The following is a 14,568-nucleotide window of genomic DNA, read 5'->3' on the forward strand; positions in this document are numbered from 1 at the left end:
GCCCGCGCGGGCGGCCACGGTGCGCCAGGCGCTGACGTCGGACGGGGAACCGGCCCCCCGGGGCGCCCGCTACCCGAACCCTAGTCAGGCCCGCGACGGGGGGGAGGCGGGATGAACGGGTGGAGAGGGCCGGGTGGGAACGGCGACTCCTAAGCCCATCGAGTGGACAGAAAGGAATCGCTGGGGCCTGGGTGGGGACCGTGCGAAAATGTGTTTCCAATAGGCGCATCCCAGGGACGTCTAGGTAGGTGGCACGGCGGTGGCCCACACGTTGAGTAACCGTGTGGTAGAAGCGGATTTTAATCCTTTCTTCTATCCTCCCTAACATCCCCCAACGGAGTCTGGCTCTCCTTGGTGGCCCTCCCTACACCTTGGTCCGGGGGCCCTGCCGCACTCTTCACCTAACTTCGGAACCTCTCTGTGAAGCGGACATGATAATGGCACCTACTTTCTGGCGCTAGGATAGAACCAGATGGGCGCAGAAAGTGCTGGCCACTCTCCTGAACCACTGCAAGAACTGAGTCAAGTGTTAGCTCTTCATGAATGCTGTCGGATGGTTTTTTCCCAGCTAGACTGTAAACTCCTCAAGGTCAAGGACTTTTCATTGTTGAGGCTGCTGTCACTCCCTCAGCTGTCTGAACCAGCACTGTCTCATAGACATCGAATAGAACTGCGCCATCAGGTATGGTAGCCACCAGCCACATGGGGCTGTTGAACAACTGGAACGTGATTAGTGCAATTGAGGAGGTGAATTCCTTATTTTACTAAGTTTAAAGTGCTACGCATGGTTAGTGGTTACAGTACAGTACAGGTCAGTTAAACTGTGTAGAAAAAACAGTGAGTACATCAGTACATGAAGAGAGAGAAGGATGAGTCGGAAGAAGTGGACAATACAGAGGAGGAAGAGGACGTGGACTCAGCGTTGGTACCCCCAGAGACCATCAGTTTCGCCCTCATCCAGTACTGATTCCAGCATTACATGGCCCTGGGAAAATCAGCTGTGTTTTGAATATTTTTGTTACTTCCGCCCTTTGATTCTTATACCTTGATGCTCTGATCCAAGTAACTAATTTCTGCATCACAGAGAATCCACTGTAATATTTGAAGCTGGTTATTATGGCTATCTTTTCCCCAGCGCTTTCACGTCTCCAAGCCAAACAAGTTCTTTATAACACAGTGTACTGGTGGGATGTTGGGGTGGTTGTTCAACCTCATTTATAAAATGGGGATTATTATACCTACCTCACAGGGTGAGGACCCAGTAAGAATGTTTACGAAGGCGCTTAGCACAGTGCCTGGCATTCAGAAATGTACTCAATAAATGTTCCGTGCTGTCCACAAAGAAATATGTGTTGCATTGTGTTTTAAAATCAGTTTATTTTGGCTAAACTATAGGAAGAAAAGGATGACAAGGGATTCCGTTTGGTGCTCTCTAAAAAGCAAGTGAATTCATGCCACTTAAAAAGTGGTACAGTTACAAAATGAAGTTAATGAGGTCAGAGTTGGTGAATTATTCACATGGGCACTGTGATTATTTTAACTTGGTTGAATAATTCCAATTCTTAAAACAAACAGCTAACAAATGCAACTTTCTGTAACAGATATATAATGAATAAATTCAGTTTTTCACAACAAATATGAACAATGCAGGTTTTGTGGTCATCCTGTTTTAGGGTTAAAGTATTACATTCTTTTAGGCTATCTCTATTTAAAAAAGCAAATGAGGGGCCAGCAGGTGGCATGGTGGTTAAAGGTGCTGGACTCCCACATGGCCCACCATGGTTCATGTCCTAGACCTGGTGGCTTGCTTTCTCACTTTCTCTCTCTCGCTCTGATCAAACGGGAAAATAATAATAAATAAAATTAAATAATTCTTTTTTTATTTTTTTGGAGAGATTTTTCGCTATAGGCACATGCGCTTGCCAGAGACAGAGAGACAGAAAGCAAGAAATCACCCCCCGGGGGGATGGCCACGCTGCAATCTCTTCTCCGTTCTCCTCTCGGGATCTTGGGCACTCACGCACACATGCCCGGCGTGAGTTTAAGCTGCCGGGTCTGGGACTCGAACCGTGGTCGACTACATAGGAGTCCAGCAACATAGCCATTACGCTAACTGCTGGTCCCATTAAATAATTCTTAAAAAAAAAAAAAACCAAGTTAGACTTGCCAGAAACTCAATTTCATGAAGACAAGATACAGAATAAGTACATATCTAACTTAAAAAGTTAGACCAGCACCTGACCAGTGCTCTTTTCTGTGTGTTTTTGTGTTTTTGTCCACCTCTCTGTAACTTGTTTGTAAATGTCCTTCAGTTTTCTGCTTCAGCTTTCCACTCAGGGCTTTGTGCTCTTGAAAGGATCAATAAACTTTTCTGCCAAGGCTTCTAGTTAAATGGGTACAGCCACTAGTGACTTACAATGTTAAACTATTAACTATTTAACTAAACCAAGATGGAGTCAAAGTATCCGGGGCTTACAGTTTTCCAGTTTGATATTGCTGTGGTTGCAATCATCAACATCCTGTTTTCTTTCGTACAGCAATTAATCAAATCAGCCCTTATGGCTGTTGTAAAATCTAGCTCCTCATTCTCCCTGCCAGATACCAACATGAATGAGTGGTAAATCAGTGCTTATTCCTCCAGCACAGCAGCTGACCAAGGCATAGAAAAATGACACCTATGGCCCTCAGCTCTGCTCATCGCTCAGCATCATCAGGGCCATCTCCTGTTGCCTTCATCTAGTCTAAGTTTTTAGCTCCCTCAAACACTCTGCAATGCCATGTAGCATAGTAGGAAATCACTGATGAGAGTCACAGTCAGGAACGGGGAGGAAATCGTCCAGCTACCTTCTATCCACAAACATATTTTTACCTGGACACATGGAAGAAATACCCATAACTCAACACTTAGCCCTCTGTCTATGCTCTGGTACCATTCTCTTGCCATGCCAGGGTCCTGGTCTCTCACTCACCTCCTCGCCTGTATCTTTAATTTCTACACTGGCCTTCCCTCCAGACATCCTCTGGTCTGTCATCTCAGGAAGAACCTCTACCCTGACCTCATGCCCCCTCTCGTAACTATCAGTCGTTCTTCCACCCCCAGCCCAGATTTTGGAAGGAACACACTGCTTCTGTTTATGTCACTTCTGTTTCTATCTCAACCCAGTGCAGACTAGCTTCTACCTCATTCTCATACATTCAGGGGGTCTTCACAAAGTTCGTGGAAAATACTTATGAAAAACTACACATGGACTTCAAAAGTTTTGCTCCAAAATAAGCTCATGCTAAATTTAATTTTGTTTTCCCATAAAGCCTACTTGTACGTACCAGTGCTGGGACTAGTTTTATTTTATGTATTTATCTTAAAAGTTTCTTTCATGGTGGGCCAAGCTTGATTCCAGACACTATTCTAAACTCCAGCACCTTACTCTCTGTCTCAGTGAATGTCACTGTCGTTCACTCAGCTGCCCAGACCAGAAACTGGGGCTTCATCTTATATCCTTCTCTTTCGCTTTTCATGATCCCTACACATTTTGGGCAGATTCCCATAGTTCTACCCATTTGACCTCTCCCATAATCAGCACCTGCCCCACCTTCCCGATCCAGCCAATTCTCTTATCTGCCACCTTAGATCAGGTCCTCACCGCTCCCTGCTTGGATAGTTGCTGTAGCTTCTTAATGGAGGCAGGCCTCTTTCAGACTATATTCCACACTGTATTGGAAAGCCCTTTGAAATTCAAATCTAATCACATAACACTGCCACCTACAGTGACTTACATAGCTTTCATGGTAAATCCCCTATCTTAACACATAAGCCTCTTATGGATTCTATCCTTCACATACTGCCCAAATCATCCTTCTGGCAGACTTTTTTTTTTTGGAGAGGTTTTTGCTATAGGGTATGTACGCTCACGGGAAAGAGACAGAGAGACAGAAAGTGAGAAATCACACCCAGGGAGGATGGCCACACCGTAATTCCTCCTCCTCTCTTCTCCTCTCGAGATCTTAGGCACACACAGACATGTGCCTGGTGTGAGTTTAAGCCCCCAGGTCTAGCACTCGAACCACGGTTGACTACATGGGAGTCCAGTGACATAGCCATCACGCTAACTACTGGTCCCATGGCAGACATTCTCTGAATAGCTCTTTACATGACAGGCATTGTGCACCATGTATTACTTCTCACTTAAGCTTCACAGTAACTTGGCGAGGATTTGTCTGTTGTATGGATGAGAGAATTGAAGCTGAGAGAGATTAAGCAACTTGCCCAAATAAGTGGCAGAAATGGGCTCAATCTAGCCTTTTTGACACTCAAGTCCTAGCCTTTAAGCAAGATACCAGCACTTACTTTAAGGTGGACTGGGAACAGCTGCTTCAGAATCTCCTGGACTCTTGTCAAAATACAGATTCCTTGGCTCTGGTCCCCAACCTGATGAGTCAGACTCCTTGAGGGCAAGTCCTTGACCTCTTTTTCACACAAGCTGTCCAGGCAAGGTACAAGGCCCAGTACCACTGTCCTGTACTGTGTGCTTTTAGCCACACAGCGCTAGCTCTCCATTGCACCAAACTGTCCCATACCTCCATGCCTTTGCCTAAACCTTAATTCTTATTGGAACATCTGCTTTTTTCTCATCTCCATCTCTGAAGACTCAGCCCAAGTGGCTCCTCTTCTGGAAAGCCTTCCATAATGCTTCAGACAGATTTCTTCCTCCTTCTTTTCTTTCTTTTAGTTTGTTTTGTTTTCTTTCTTTCTTTTTTTTTTTAATTGCTATAGGGCTCTTGCACTCGCTGGAGAGAGGCAGAGACAAATGGAGAGAAGGTAAGAAATCATCCCTCATGTGTTAGCCACACCACAATCCTTTCTCCATTCTCCTCTTGGGATTTTGGACATGCATGCACATGTGCCCGGTGTGATTTCCAAGCCACCAGATTCAGGACTTAAACCACGGTCAGTCATGTGGGAGTCCAACGTCTTAACCACTTCACCACTTCTCGCCCCAGACTGATTTCAAAGCCCCTTCTCTTTGCTGCTGTTACAGCTTGGGTGCAGCTGCTATAGCAGCACTTTCACATCTCATCACCCTTGGCTTACTGTTCACTTCCTCAGCAGAACATAAGCTCTTCTGCCTCTCCAGCACCCTCATTCAAATCCTTGCCATAGTATATAGTGGCCAAATATTCATCACATTCACTTGCAGCTTCTTCTCCTTCCTGGCCCACACCCTTATAATAGGCTGCAACAGGTAAAAGTTCAAGTAACAGGAAGCCCGACTCATAATGGCCTAAGCAATGAAGACATTTAATTATCTCACATCCCAGAAGCAGGGAGAGGAGATGTTTCAATTTAGGCACAAGAGCTTCACTCTGCCAACAGATTTCCAGGCTTTGTGCTCTGCCTCTTGCAGAAGTGTTGCCTTTGTTGTATAAAATGAGCAGTCACTTCCATTTTTTCTTAGATTAAATGTTAATTTAACATACATGTAACATTAAGTTCCACAATTAATTAATCTTACTTACAAGCTCCAGTAATTGAAAGATTGTAAACATAAATTTAATATACCTGATTTTCTTAAGCATTTCTAATGCAAAACAGAGCAGACTAGTATTTCAAAGCACCAAAACAGCTCTTAGAAATGAAATGAACCAAATGTTGGTAAATCAAGTTGTTTAAAAGAATTCAGTAATCTTTCCAAACTTAATCAGATTTTCTTATGCCTTCCAGTATAACAGCACCAGTCTGTAATCATATATTTCAAATTGAAATCACAAGGCAAAACTGACAAACTTCTCAAATGTCAAATTCTTTTAAACATCACAGAAGCCTTAAATAACAAATGCATCAGATCATCCTGAAGCTACTGTATCCCTCCCCATAAAATCATTCCAACATACATCTTTGTGGTTATATGATGAAGTTTGTATCTTTACTATCAATTTTTTTTCCTTTTGAGAGGGTTTTGCTATAGGGCTCATGTGCTCACTGCAGAGACAGTCAGAGACAGAGAGACAGAAAGCAAGAAATCACCCCTGTCCCCCCAAGGAGGATGGCCATATAACAATCCCCTCTCTGCCATTTTCCTCTAGGGATTTTGGGCACGCACACACATGCTTCTGGCATGAGTTTCAAGCTGCCAAGTCCAGGACTTGGATTGCAGTCAGCCATGTGGGAATCCAGTGCCTTAACCACTATGCCTCCTGCTGGCCCCTCTTTCTCATCAGTTTTAAGTGAGCTCCTAAGAAATGTTATGGGAAATTTTTATCTGAAATGGCAAATAGGAGTTGGATGGTGGTGCAGTGGTAAAACACAATACTTCTGTGAGGTTGACCCCATAGGGAGATTCCAGCAGACCTCCCTGAGTAGGTTGGAGCTAGCTGAAGGCTGGGAGTAGGTTACAGCAGCAGGACCCTGTTGAGGTGCTCTGTCTCTCATTCATGGAAGAAATAGATAAACTTTTAAAAAAATGATTAATCCTACAAAAACATCTCCATTTGGATCAATAGTATATGTATAAATACGCTCATTGCCACACTGTAATAAAAATTGCAAACAACCCAAATGCCCACTGAGATATCCCAGTGAAATAAATACGGCTCATCATGCATGTGATAACATTGAAAGAGGTCCAAGATTTAATGCCCAGAGTGACTCCTGGGATATAATGAGCTGTCAATAAATATGAATGAATGAGTACAGTCAGAAGTGGCATTCTATACTCTGTTTTGTTCATCCATTTACTCATTTCTTCACTCAGCAAGTATTCTTTTGAGATATAACAGAGTGCAAACATACCAAAGTATATTCCTCACAAAACATACGATTACAAAAGATTGTTACTAATATTTACAATTTCAAATAAGGATAAAACTGCTTTGCATTATGAAGGAAAAGGACAGTTTTTAAGGGTCTACTCCTGGGCAGTTTGACCTAGTCTGGGAGATATCAAGTAAATAAATGTATCTGGGGCTGGCAGGTAGCATGGTAATTAAGGGTGCTGGACTTCCATGTGACCGAATGTAGTTCAAGTCCCAAACCTGGCAACTTGTTTTCTCACTTTCCCTCTCTCTCTCACTCTGTCCCTCTCTGGTCAAAATAAAATAAATGAATGAAGTTAAAATAATTCTAAACTAAAAAATAAATGTATTTGTGTATTATATAAATATGTTGGAAAAGGTTTGCTTAGATCTGTGCCAAAAACAATGTGTTGTATGTTTGCAGTGGATTTAGATGTGACTCATTGTCTACATAAAACACCTCTGTATAACTTAAAGTTTTCTTTCAATAAATATATCTTGTATTTGTAACCAGATAAAGGTATGAATGTAGGTAGTCCACCCCACCCATCTTATCTGTGGAGGATAAGACTCCCAGTGGATGTCTGATGGGTAATACCAAACTCTGCATAAACTATTTTTGCCTATACATACATATCTATGATAAAGTTTAATATATAAACTAGGCACAATAGGAGATTAACAACAGCCAATAGTTAAACAGCACAGTTACACATTTATAACAATATGCCATAATTATGTAAGGGGCCGGATGGTGGCATAGTGGTGGTGCAACTGGACTCAGATGGGAAAGGTCCTTGCTTTGACTCCCCACCCAGGACCTCCCTGAGTGTGCTAGGCATGCATGTGCCCATGGTCTAGGCTAATTGAAACCAGTCAATCATGACATGAAGACCTGGTGGGGATGCCTATCTGTCTCTCTGTTTCTCTGGTTTTCTCATGGAAGAAACAAACACACAAAAAGGTTATGTGAATGTGGTGACTCTCTCTCAAAATATCTTGTTCTGTGCAATACTTACCTATTTTCAGTTGGTGGTTGACTTGGTAACTGAAATCGCAGAAGGCAAAACCATGGGTAAGGTGGGTCAACTGCACACACTTTAAACCCAGATAAATAGTGTTTGCACTACATCGGTGATTCTCAGGGCCATGAGAGAAGAGTAAATTTATATGCTTTCCTGAGAGGGAAAAAAGGCAGTAGAACTACAACTGGCATGGTATGCAACCTGGCCTTCAAGATTCTTGGCCTTAGGACCAACAGTTAGTGTAATGGCTATGTCGCTGGACTCCCATGTAGTCGACTGTGGTTCGAGTTCTGGACCTGGTGGCTTAAAACTCACGCTGGGTGTGTATACGTGCATGTCCAAGATCCCGAGAGGAGAATGGAGGAGAAGGGATTGTGGCATGGCCATCTCTCCCGGGGGGGGAAGGGGAGGTGATTTCTCGCTTTCTGTCTCTCTGTCTCTCTCTGTCTGTCTGGCGAGCGCATGCGCCCTATAGCAAAAATCTCTCAAAAAAAAAAAAAAAAGATTCTTGGCCTGTAGTGCACATTCTTCTCAGTTATTCAGGCAAGCACTAATCTAGGTGTTGCTGCAAAAGGATTGTCCAGATGTATTTACAGTCTTTGATCAATTAGCTTTAGCTTTTATTGTAGGCTCATCTGCCCTCATAGGGTGAGACTATGAAAGAAGTCAGCAGTCAGAGAGATTCAAGCAGGAGGGACTCTCCAGCTGGCCTTGAAGTAGCAACAACCATTTGTCCTTAGACAAAAGGTCTAGAAGCTGAGAGCAGCTCCCAGCTGACAGTCAATAAGACAACAGGGACTTTAGACCTATAACCACAAGAAACAATTCTGCCCATCACCAGTGAGATTTGCAGAGAATCCCAGTCCTCAGAAAAGATCCCAGCGGGGCCAACACTGGCTCCTGCCTGATGAGACTTTGATCCATACTTGGACTTCTGACCCCTGTATAATAATAAAGTCTTGTTTTTGTTTTGTTTTGTTTTGTTTTTAGAGCTATTTTTGCTATAGGGCAGATGCGCTCACTAGGGGTAGGTGGGTGGAGGGATGGCTACACTGCAGTTCCTTCCTCCTCTGTTGTCCTCTTGGGATTTTAGGCACACATGCACACGTACCTGGTGTGAGTTTTAAACTGCTAGGTCTGGAACTCGAACCTCAGTTGACTGTGTGGGAGTCCAGTGCTATAACTGCTATGCCATCTGCTGGTCCCAATAAAGCCTTATTTTAAGCTGTTAAATTTCTGGTAGCTTTTATGCAGCAACAGAAAATGAACATATAATAACTGGTATTGGGAATCAGAAGTGCTTGTAACTGTAGCTTGACAAACTAGTCTCTGGCCTATACTTAGGAGCTTAAAAAAAAAAAAAAGTTGAGAAGTAGAGGAATATTGTACTCCTGACAGGTAATGGAATAAGAATAAAATTCAGGTCCACTGCAACTAGTCCATCAATACCATCTTGCCCCCAAATTTTATTTTTTCTCATCACTGCAAAATGACTATGCAGTTGCCTTTAAAACATTGACCTTTCCAGAAATAGTTCCACCAGTCTTTCCTTTAGGGACATAACCAATATAGCCCATGAACTTTTCCTATCCCTCTCAGCGATGGCTGTTGCTACTCTGTAGAATGTATTAGTATGAGTCTCTCTGAAGCTATTTGCGTCTTTCCTTATCCACCCTCTTCTGTCCCTTCCTCCTTTTATTGGTTATAGTTATCATAATGTTTGGGAAAAATCTGAAGTTAAACATTCTGAGGAAAAATGTCTCAGACTCTTATATAAAGCCTTGACTTTTTCATGAGTGAGACCAGACATCTCTCATCCATTTCAAAGAAGATGGTTCACATTAAATATTAACCTGTTATGGCCACTTGTCTTTCATCTCTCTAAATCACCAACCAATAAATTTAAGGATGTTTTATTCAGAGAAATGGAAATTATATCACAAACTGCAATGAAGTATAGAATTGAGAGTTCTTTTCTCTTTTTAGAGTATGAAGCTGAAATACCTCCCTTTCCAGAAGGATATAAAGTCAAACAGAAAGCTGCAGTTACTGTGAGTATTGCCCAGACCTCAACCTGAATAAAAGGCTCTGGAACCAGAACCAGGAACATGTGGCCCATCCCAGCTCTCTTACTAATGGAAAAACTTACAGGGATCAGTAGCTTTTTTGAACCTTAGTTTTTTCATCTATTAGATAATCTTTGACTAACTCACAGAACCTCTATGGGGCTTAAGTGAGATCCTGATGAGTAGGACCTTTCTTGGCTATGGTATCCTGAGTAGTTTCCCTTCCCAGGCTGTTTGTTCCATTTACCAAATAGTCACTGTGGAGGAGGGGGAGCTGGATTGAAAATGCTGGCCAAACCCAGCTTCCTGTATATTGGGAGGGCCAGGGCAGGAGGTGGGAGAGTGCAGGCAGCAGGCCAGTGGAGCCAGCCAGATTTTCAGGTAGCCTGGCTACGTATCTTTCCCTTTCTCATTCCCACCTGCCTTAATGCCTGTCAACTCTGGGCATTGAGCCCCTTTGGAATTCTGATGGGAACGTGGACTTACATCCTCTGGGGCAGTTCTCTCTGTGACTATCACTCCTCCTCTAGATTAAAGAAAGGCTTCAGGGGCCAGAGGGCAGCATAGTGGTTAAGGCACTGGACTCCAGTATGGCCGACTGCCATTCATCATACCTGGTGGTTTGAAAATCACACCAGGTACATGTGCATGCCCAAAATTCCAAGAGAAGAATGGAGGAGAAGGGATTATGGCATGGCCATCTCCCCTGGGGAGGAAACAGGCTTTATCCTGTTTCTTTGGGTTATCTTTGAAAAATCTCTTATTCACAGAGGGTCCTCCTGTTCTTTTCTCTGTTGGGGGTTTGCCCCTTGATTATCATTTATAGCTATCTCAGGGGAGAGTGGAGACAAAGATTTGTACTCTGTGTACCCCATTGAACCTAAAGTCTGCTATAGAATTTAATTTCTTAAGTTATTAAAAAATATATAATGATTTAAACTGTTGATATGAATTGGCTCTCTTCCTGTCCACTGCCAGGTTTCACCAGTAGAGGCAACAACTTTCCATGGCTTTACCACCAGCCACTACAATCCAATTTCCCAGGTCACCACGGCCCCACATATACCCTGTCCTCAAGCTAAATTGGAAACAGTTGATCCAAAAACATGTAAGTGAGGGAGTCAGATTTCACCTTTTATATTCTGGGCTTCTAACATTGCAAAACCACAGGGTGGGCCATGCGAGTGAATGGATGCACTTCAGGGAGACCACATAAATAAGAATCTGTTCTTGTTTTAATTTTTATTTATTCTATACACATATAATAAATACGTTTTATTTAAGATAGAGAGTAAGTGTGTTTTCATGTAAGAGAGAGAAAGAGAGAGGGCCAGCTCTATGGCTTGGTTATTAATGAAGCTGGATCCCAAATGGCCTCCCACAATCCCCTTGTTTATGTCCTTCCACCACACTGGCTCCTTGCTGTGACTGCCTTGGGGTTGTAACAAGCTGGTGGACCTGCCTTGTGTGGGACTCAGCCTAAATCCTCGCTGAATTTCAGAGGCTCAGAGGGACATTTTAAGTTTATTTAGTAATACAGCTCAATACAGCAGTCTGGAGCAAACTGTAACATTTAAAATCATGGGACTGAATGGATGACACTTTATTTTTGGATTCAGAAGTAAACGTTGCTCGGGACCAGTAGGTGGTGTAATGGCTATGTTGCTGGACTCCTATGTAGTCGACTGTGGTTCGAGTCCCAGACCCGATGTCTTAAACTCACGCTGTGTGCATGTGCGTGCGTGCCCAAGATCCTGAGAAGAGAATGGAGGAGAAGGGATTGTGGTGTGGCCATCCCCCCGGGGGGTGATTTCTCCCTTTCTGTCTCTCTGTCTCTCTTGGTCTTTCTGGTGAGCACATACACCCTATAACAAAAACCTCTCCAAAAAAAAAAAAAAAAAGAGAAAGAAGTAAATGTTGCTCCCAGATTAACTTGGGCCATTTGGGATTTGCAATGGGAATTTTTTGTTTGTTTTAGGTTCCCCCAAAGAATATTTGGAAACTTTCATCTTTCCAGTTCTGCTTCCTGGAATGGCTAGCCTACTTCATCAAGCAAAGAAAGAAAAATGTTTTGAGGTCAGTTTCTTCTTTTTAAACTCAATAATTCATGTTTATCAAATGGTAGTTCATTATCTCAGTACCACCAAGTGATTCTCAAAATGATCCCTTTAGTGCCCAGCCACGGTGGCACAAGGCTAGGGCCACCTAGGAGACCCTGGTTCCGGTCCTGGACCAACTTGGACGGGCCAGGGGTAATGGCATGCACTTGTGGTCCTAGCTAACTAGGAGACTGAGGCAGAGGCTTCTTTTTCTGTCATTTAAAACACAAAAGAAAGAAAGAAAAGAAAACCCCTTTGGGAGGGAGAGCCTGTGTTTTGGGTCACTTAGCCAACCCCAGCCATGACATCTATTTGCGCACTGCCATCTGTCTTGCCACTTGGGCTCCAGAGAGGTTTTCCGCCTTGCTTGGCTTCCCTTTTTGCCCTTTTCCTGTGCAATTTGGCATCTGTCAGGTTTTTTGGGTCTTCCACTGTTTGTTACATGCTCTGATCAAAGCTCTTGCTTCTTACTTGGCTCTGGATTGATCCCCCCCCACACCCTCCCCCAGCCTCTCTCTACTCCACTTCATGCCAACTGTCACACACGTAACTTGCTTCAGAAGAGGCTGGGTACACAGAAGTGCTACATAAATATTGGTCCTTATCACACTGCGGCTGCTTGTCTGAGTTCTGATCCTGGCACACCCTACGCAGACACTCTTAGAGACTCCCTCTTTTCTGTAGTTCCTAAGACACATTGGACATATGTGTTCTCTGCCCAATTTTGAATTCTAGAATTTTTGGATGACCCATATGAAGACAGTAAGATATTGGGGTGTCGGAAAAGTCACGACACATTTTGGCATAGAAAAATCTATGCTGAGTTTTCTGACAACTCAATAACAACATCTGCTATTGAGCAGGCAGTTGCTCCGTGTGAGGCACTTGGTAGAGGGCTTTGTCATGTGTTATTTCAGTCAGGCCTTACGCAGCCCTATGAGGTTCCTAATGTCTGTATTCTGCAGATGAAGAAACAGAAGTAAGAGGTTTGAAACATGATCAAGGATAAATGGCAGAGCTAGGACTCAAATCCAGATTAAATGAATCAAAAGGATACTAGAGAAGCGTGCAGGCCAACTTGGGAGGCACAGTAATGGGGTGCTGGACTACAGAGCTTGAGGCCACCTGGCTAACCTTTGTTCAATCAACCTGCGCTTTATTTTTCTATCTCCATGCAATTTTTGGTATTCTCTACCTAGTAGCTTGCATGTGGCGAGCATATAGTTGGCCCTCAATAAATGTCCAGATCTGAGGAGCTGGAGGGCTAGGGAGAGAGGGTCATGGCATAGTGGAATCCTGTTGAAGGTGCTTTCTCCTGTTTTTTTTTTTTTTTTTTTTCGGTCTTGTACATGCACACACACTCTCGATCATGAAAAATAAATAAAAACAAAAAGTAAATTAAGAAGTTGACAAATGTAAGTGACTTGACACATGCCAGGGTCTATAAAAGCATCCACAGTTAATGGTATCACCCAAGTAGTTGCCTTTCAGCATGGAATTCCTGTCTGAGAAGAACTGTGTACCGCCTGATGGTACTTTTATAGACTGAGGAGACAAGGTTTTCAGGTGTTCCAGCCAACACTCAACTTTCCTTTAGCAATGCCTTTATTATATGGCCCCTCCCACCTCTTACTCATCCTATATTCTACCACTGCTGATTGCCTGCCACTTGATCCACCAACAGTAGAACATTTCTTCTGACTGGCCTTACCATGACAGTGTGTCTTTACCTGAAGCAGAAATGGATTATCAGACAGTGATTAGAACTTGGGTAGTAGGGCCAGCAGGTGGCAAGGTGGCTAAGGCACTGGACTCTCCGACATGGCTGACTGAGGTTCGAGATCCAGACCCAGTGGCTTGAAAATCACACTGGGTACGTGTTTATACATGCCTAAAATCCTAAGAGACGAATGGAGAAGGGATGGTGGTGTGGCCATCCCCTCTGGGGGTGGTGGTGGTATGATTTCTCATTCATCTATCTATCTTTGATTTTCTCCAGCAAGCACATGTACCCTATGGCAAAATAAAACAAAACAAAATAAACAAACAAAAAAAACTTAGTTAACACAATTATGAAGGAAGAATTCAGGATACATGCCTGACCACAGTATATTATTTGACAACTGGGAGTCTACATACTGAAGCCCAGGGCCCTCAGCCTGGCTTTCAAGGCCTTCCCTAGTCTTCTTCCTTCCTTCCTCCCTTCCTTCTTCCCACCCTCCTTCTTTCCTTTCTTCTCTTCTCACTTCCCTTCTCTCTCTCTCTCTCTCTCTCCCTGTATGCCCTTTCTTTCCTGTCTCATCCCCTGTTGCTCTTCTTCCCAGGGTGGCACCTTTCAGCCAGATAAAACCACTTAGTTCCCCGTACAAGTCCCCCACTTCACAGTCTCTATGTACATGTTTCTTCTTTTTTTAGAGAGAGAGATTTTTGTTATAGGGTGTATATACTTGTTAGACAGAGAGACTGAGAGACAGAAAGTGAGAAATCACCCCCTGGGTGTCCCGACCCGGGGGGACAGCCGAACAGGTTTCCTGAGTGAAGAAGTGAGAGCCGGGACAAGCGGCGTAGTGTTACAACACGGAGACGACA

General features: G+C 43.5%; 1 protein-coding gene across 1 annotated transcript in view; it reads left to right on the plus strand.

Moving 5' to 3' along the window:
• Positions 1 to 7,860: 7,860 nt before the first annotated feature.
• Positions 7,861 to 14,568, plus strand: part of IQCK (IQ motif containing K) — a 130,342-nt gene continuing 123,634 nt past the window's right edge. The window contains exons 1-4 of the mRNA XM_014587063.2: positions 7,861 to 7,864; positions 9,801 to 9,865; positions 10,859 to 10,988; positions 11,859 to 11,956. Of these exons, the coding sequence (XP_014442549.1) occupies positions 7,861 to 7,864; positions 9,801 to 9,865; positions 10,859 to 10,988; positions 11,859 to 11,956 (297 nt within the window). The remainder of the gene's footprint in view (positions 7,865 to 9,800; positions 9,866 to 10,858; positions 10,989 to 11,858; positions 11,957 to 14,568) is intronic.

Source organism: Tupaia chinensis, unplaced genomic scaffold, assembly GCF_000334495.1.
Source record: "Tupaia chinensis unplaced genomic scaffold, TupChi_1.0 Scaffold000182_1, whole genome shotgun sequence".
NCBI classification, from domain to species: Eukaryota; Metazoa; Chordata; class Mammalia; order Scandentia; family Tupaiidae; genus Tupaia; species Tupaia belangeri.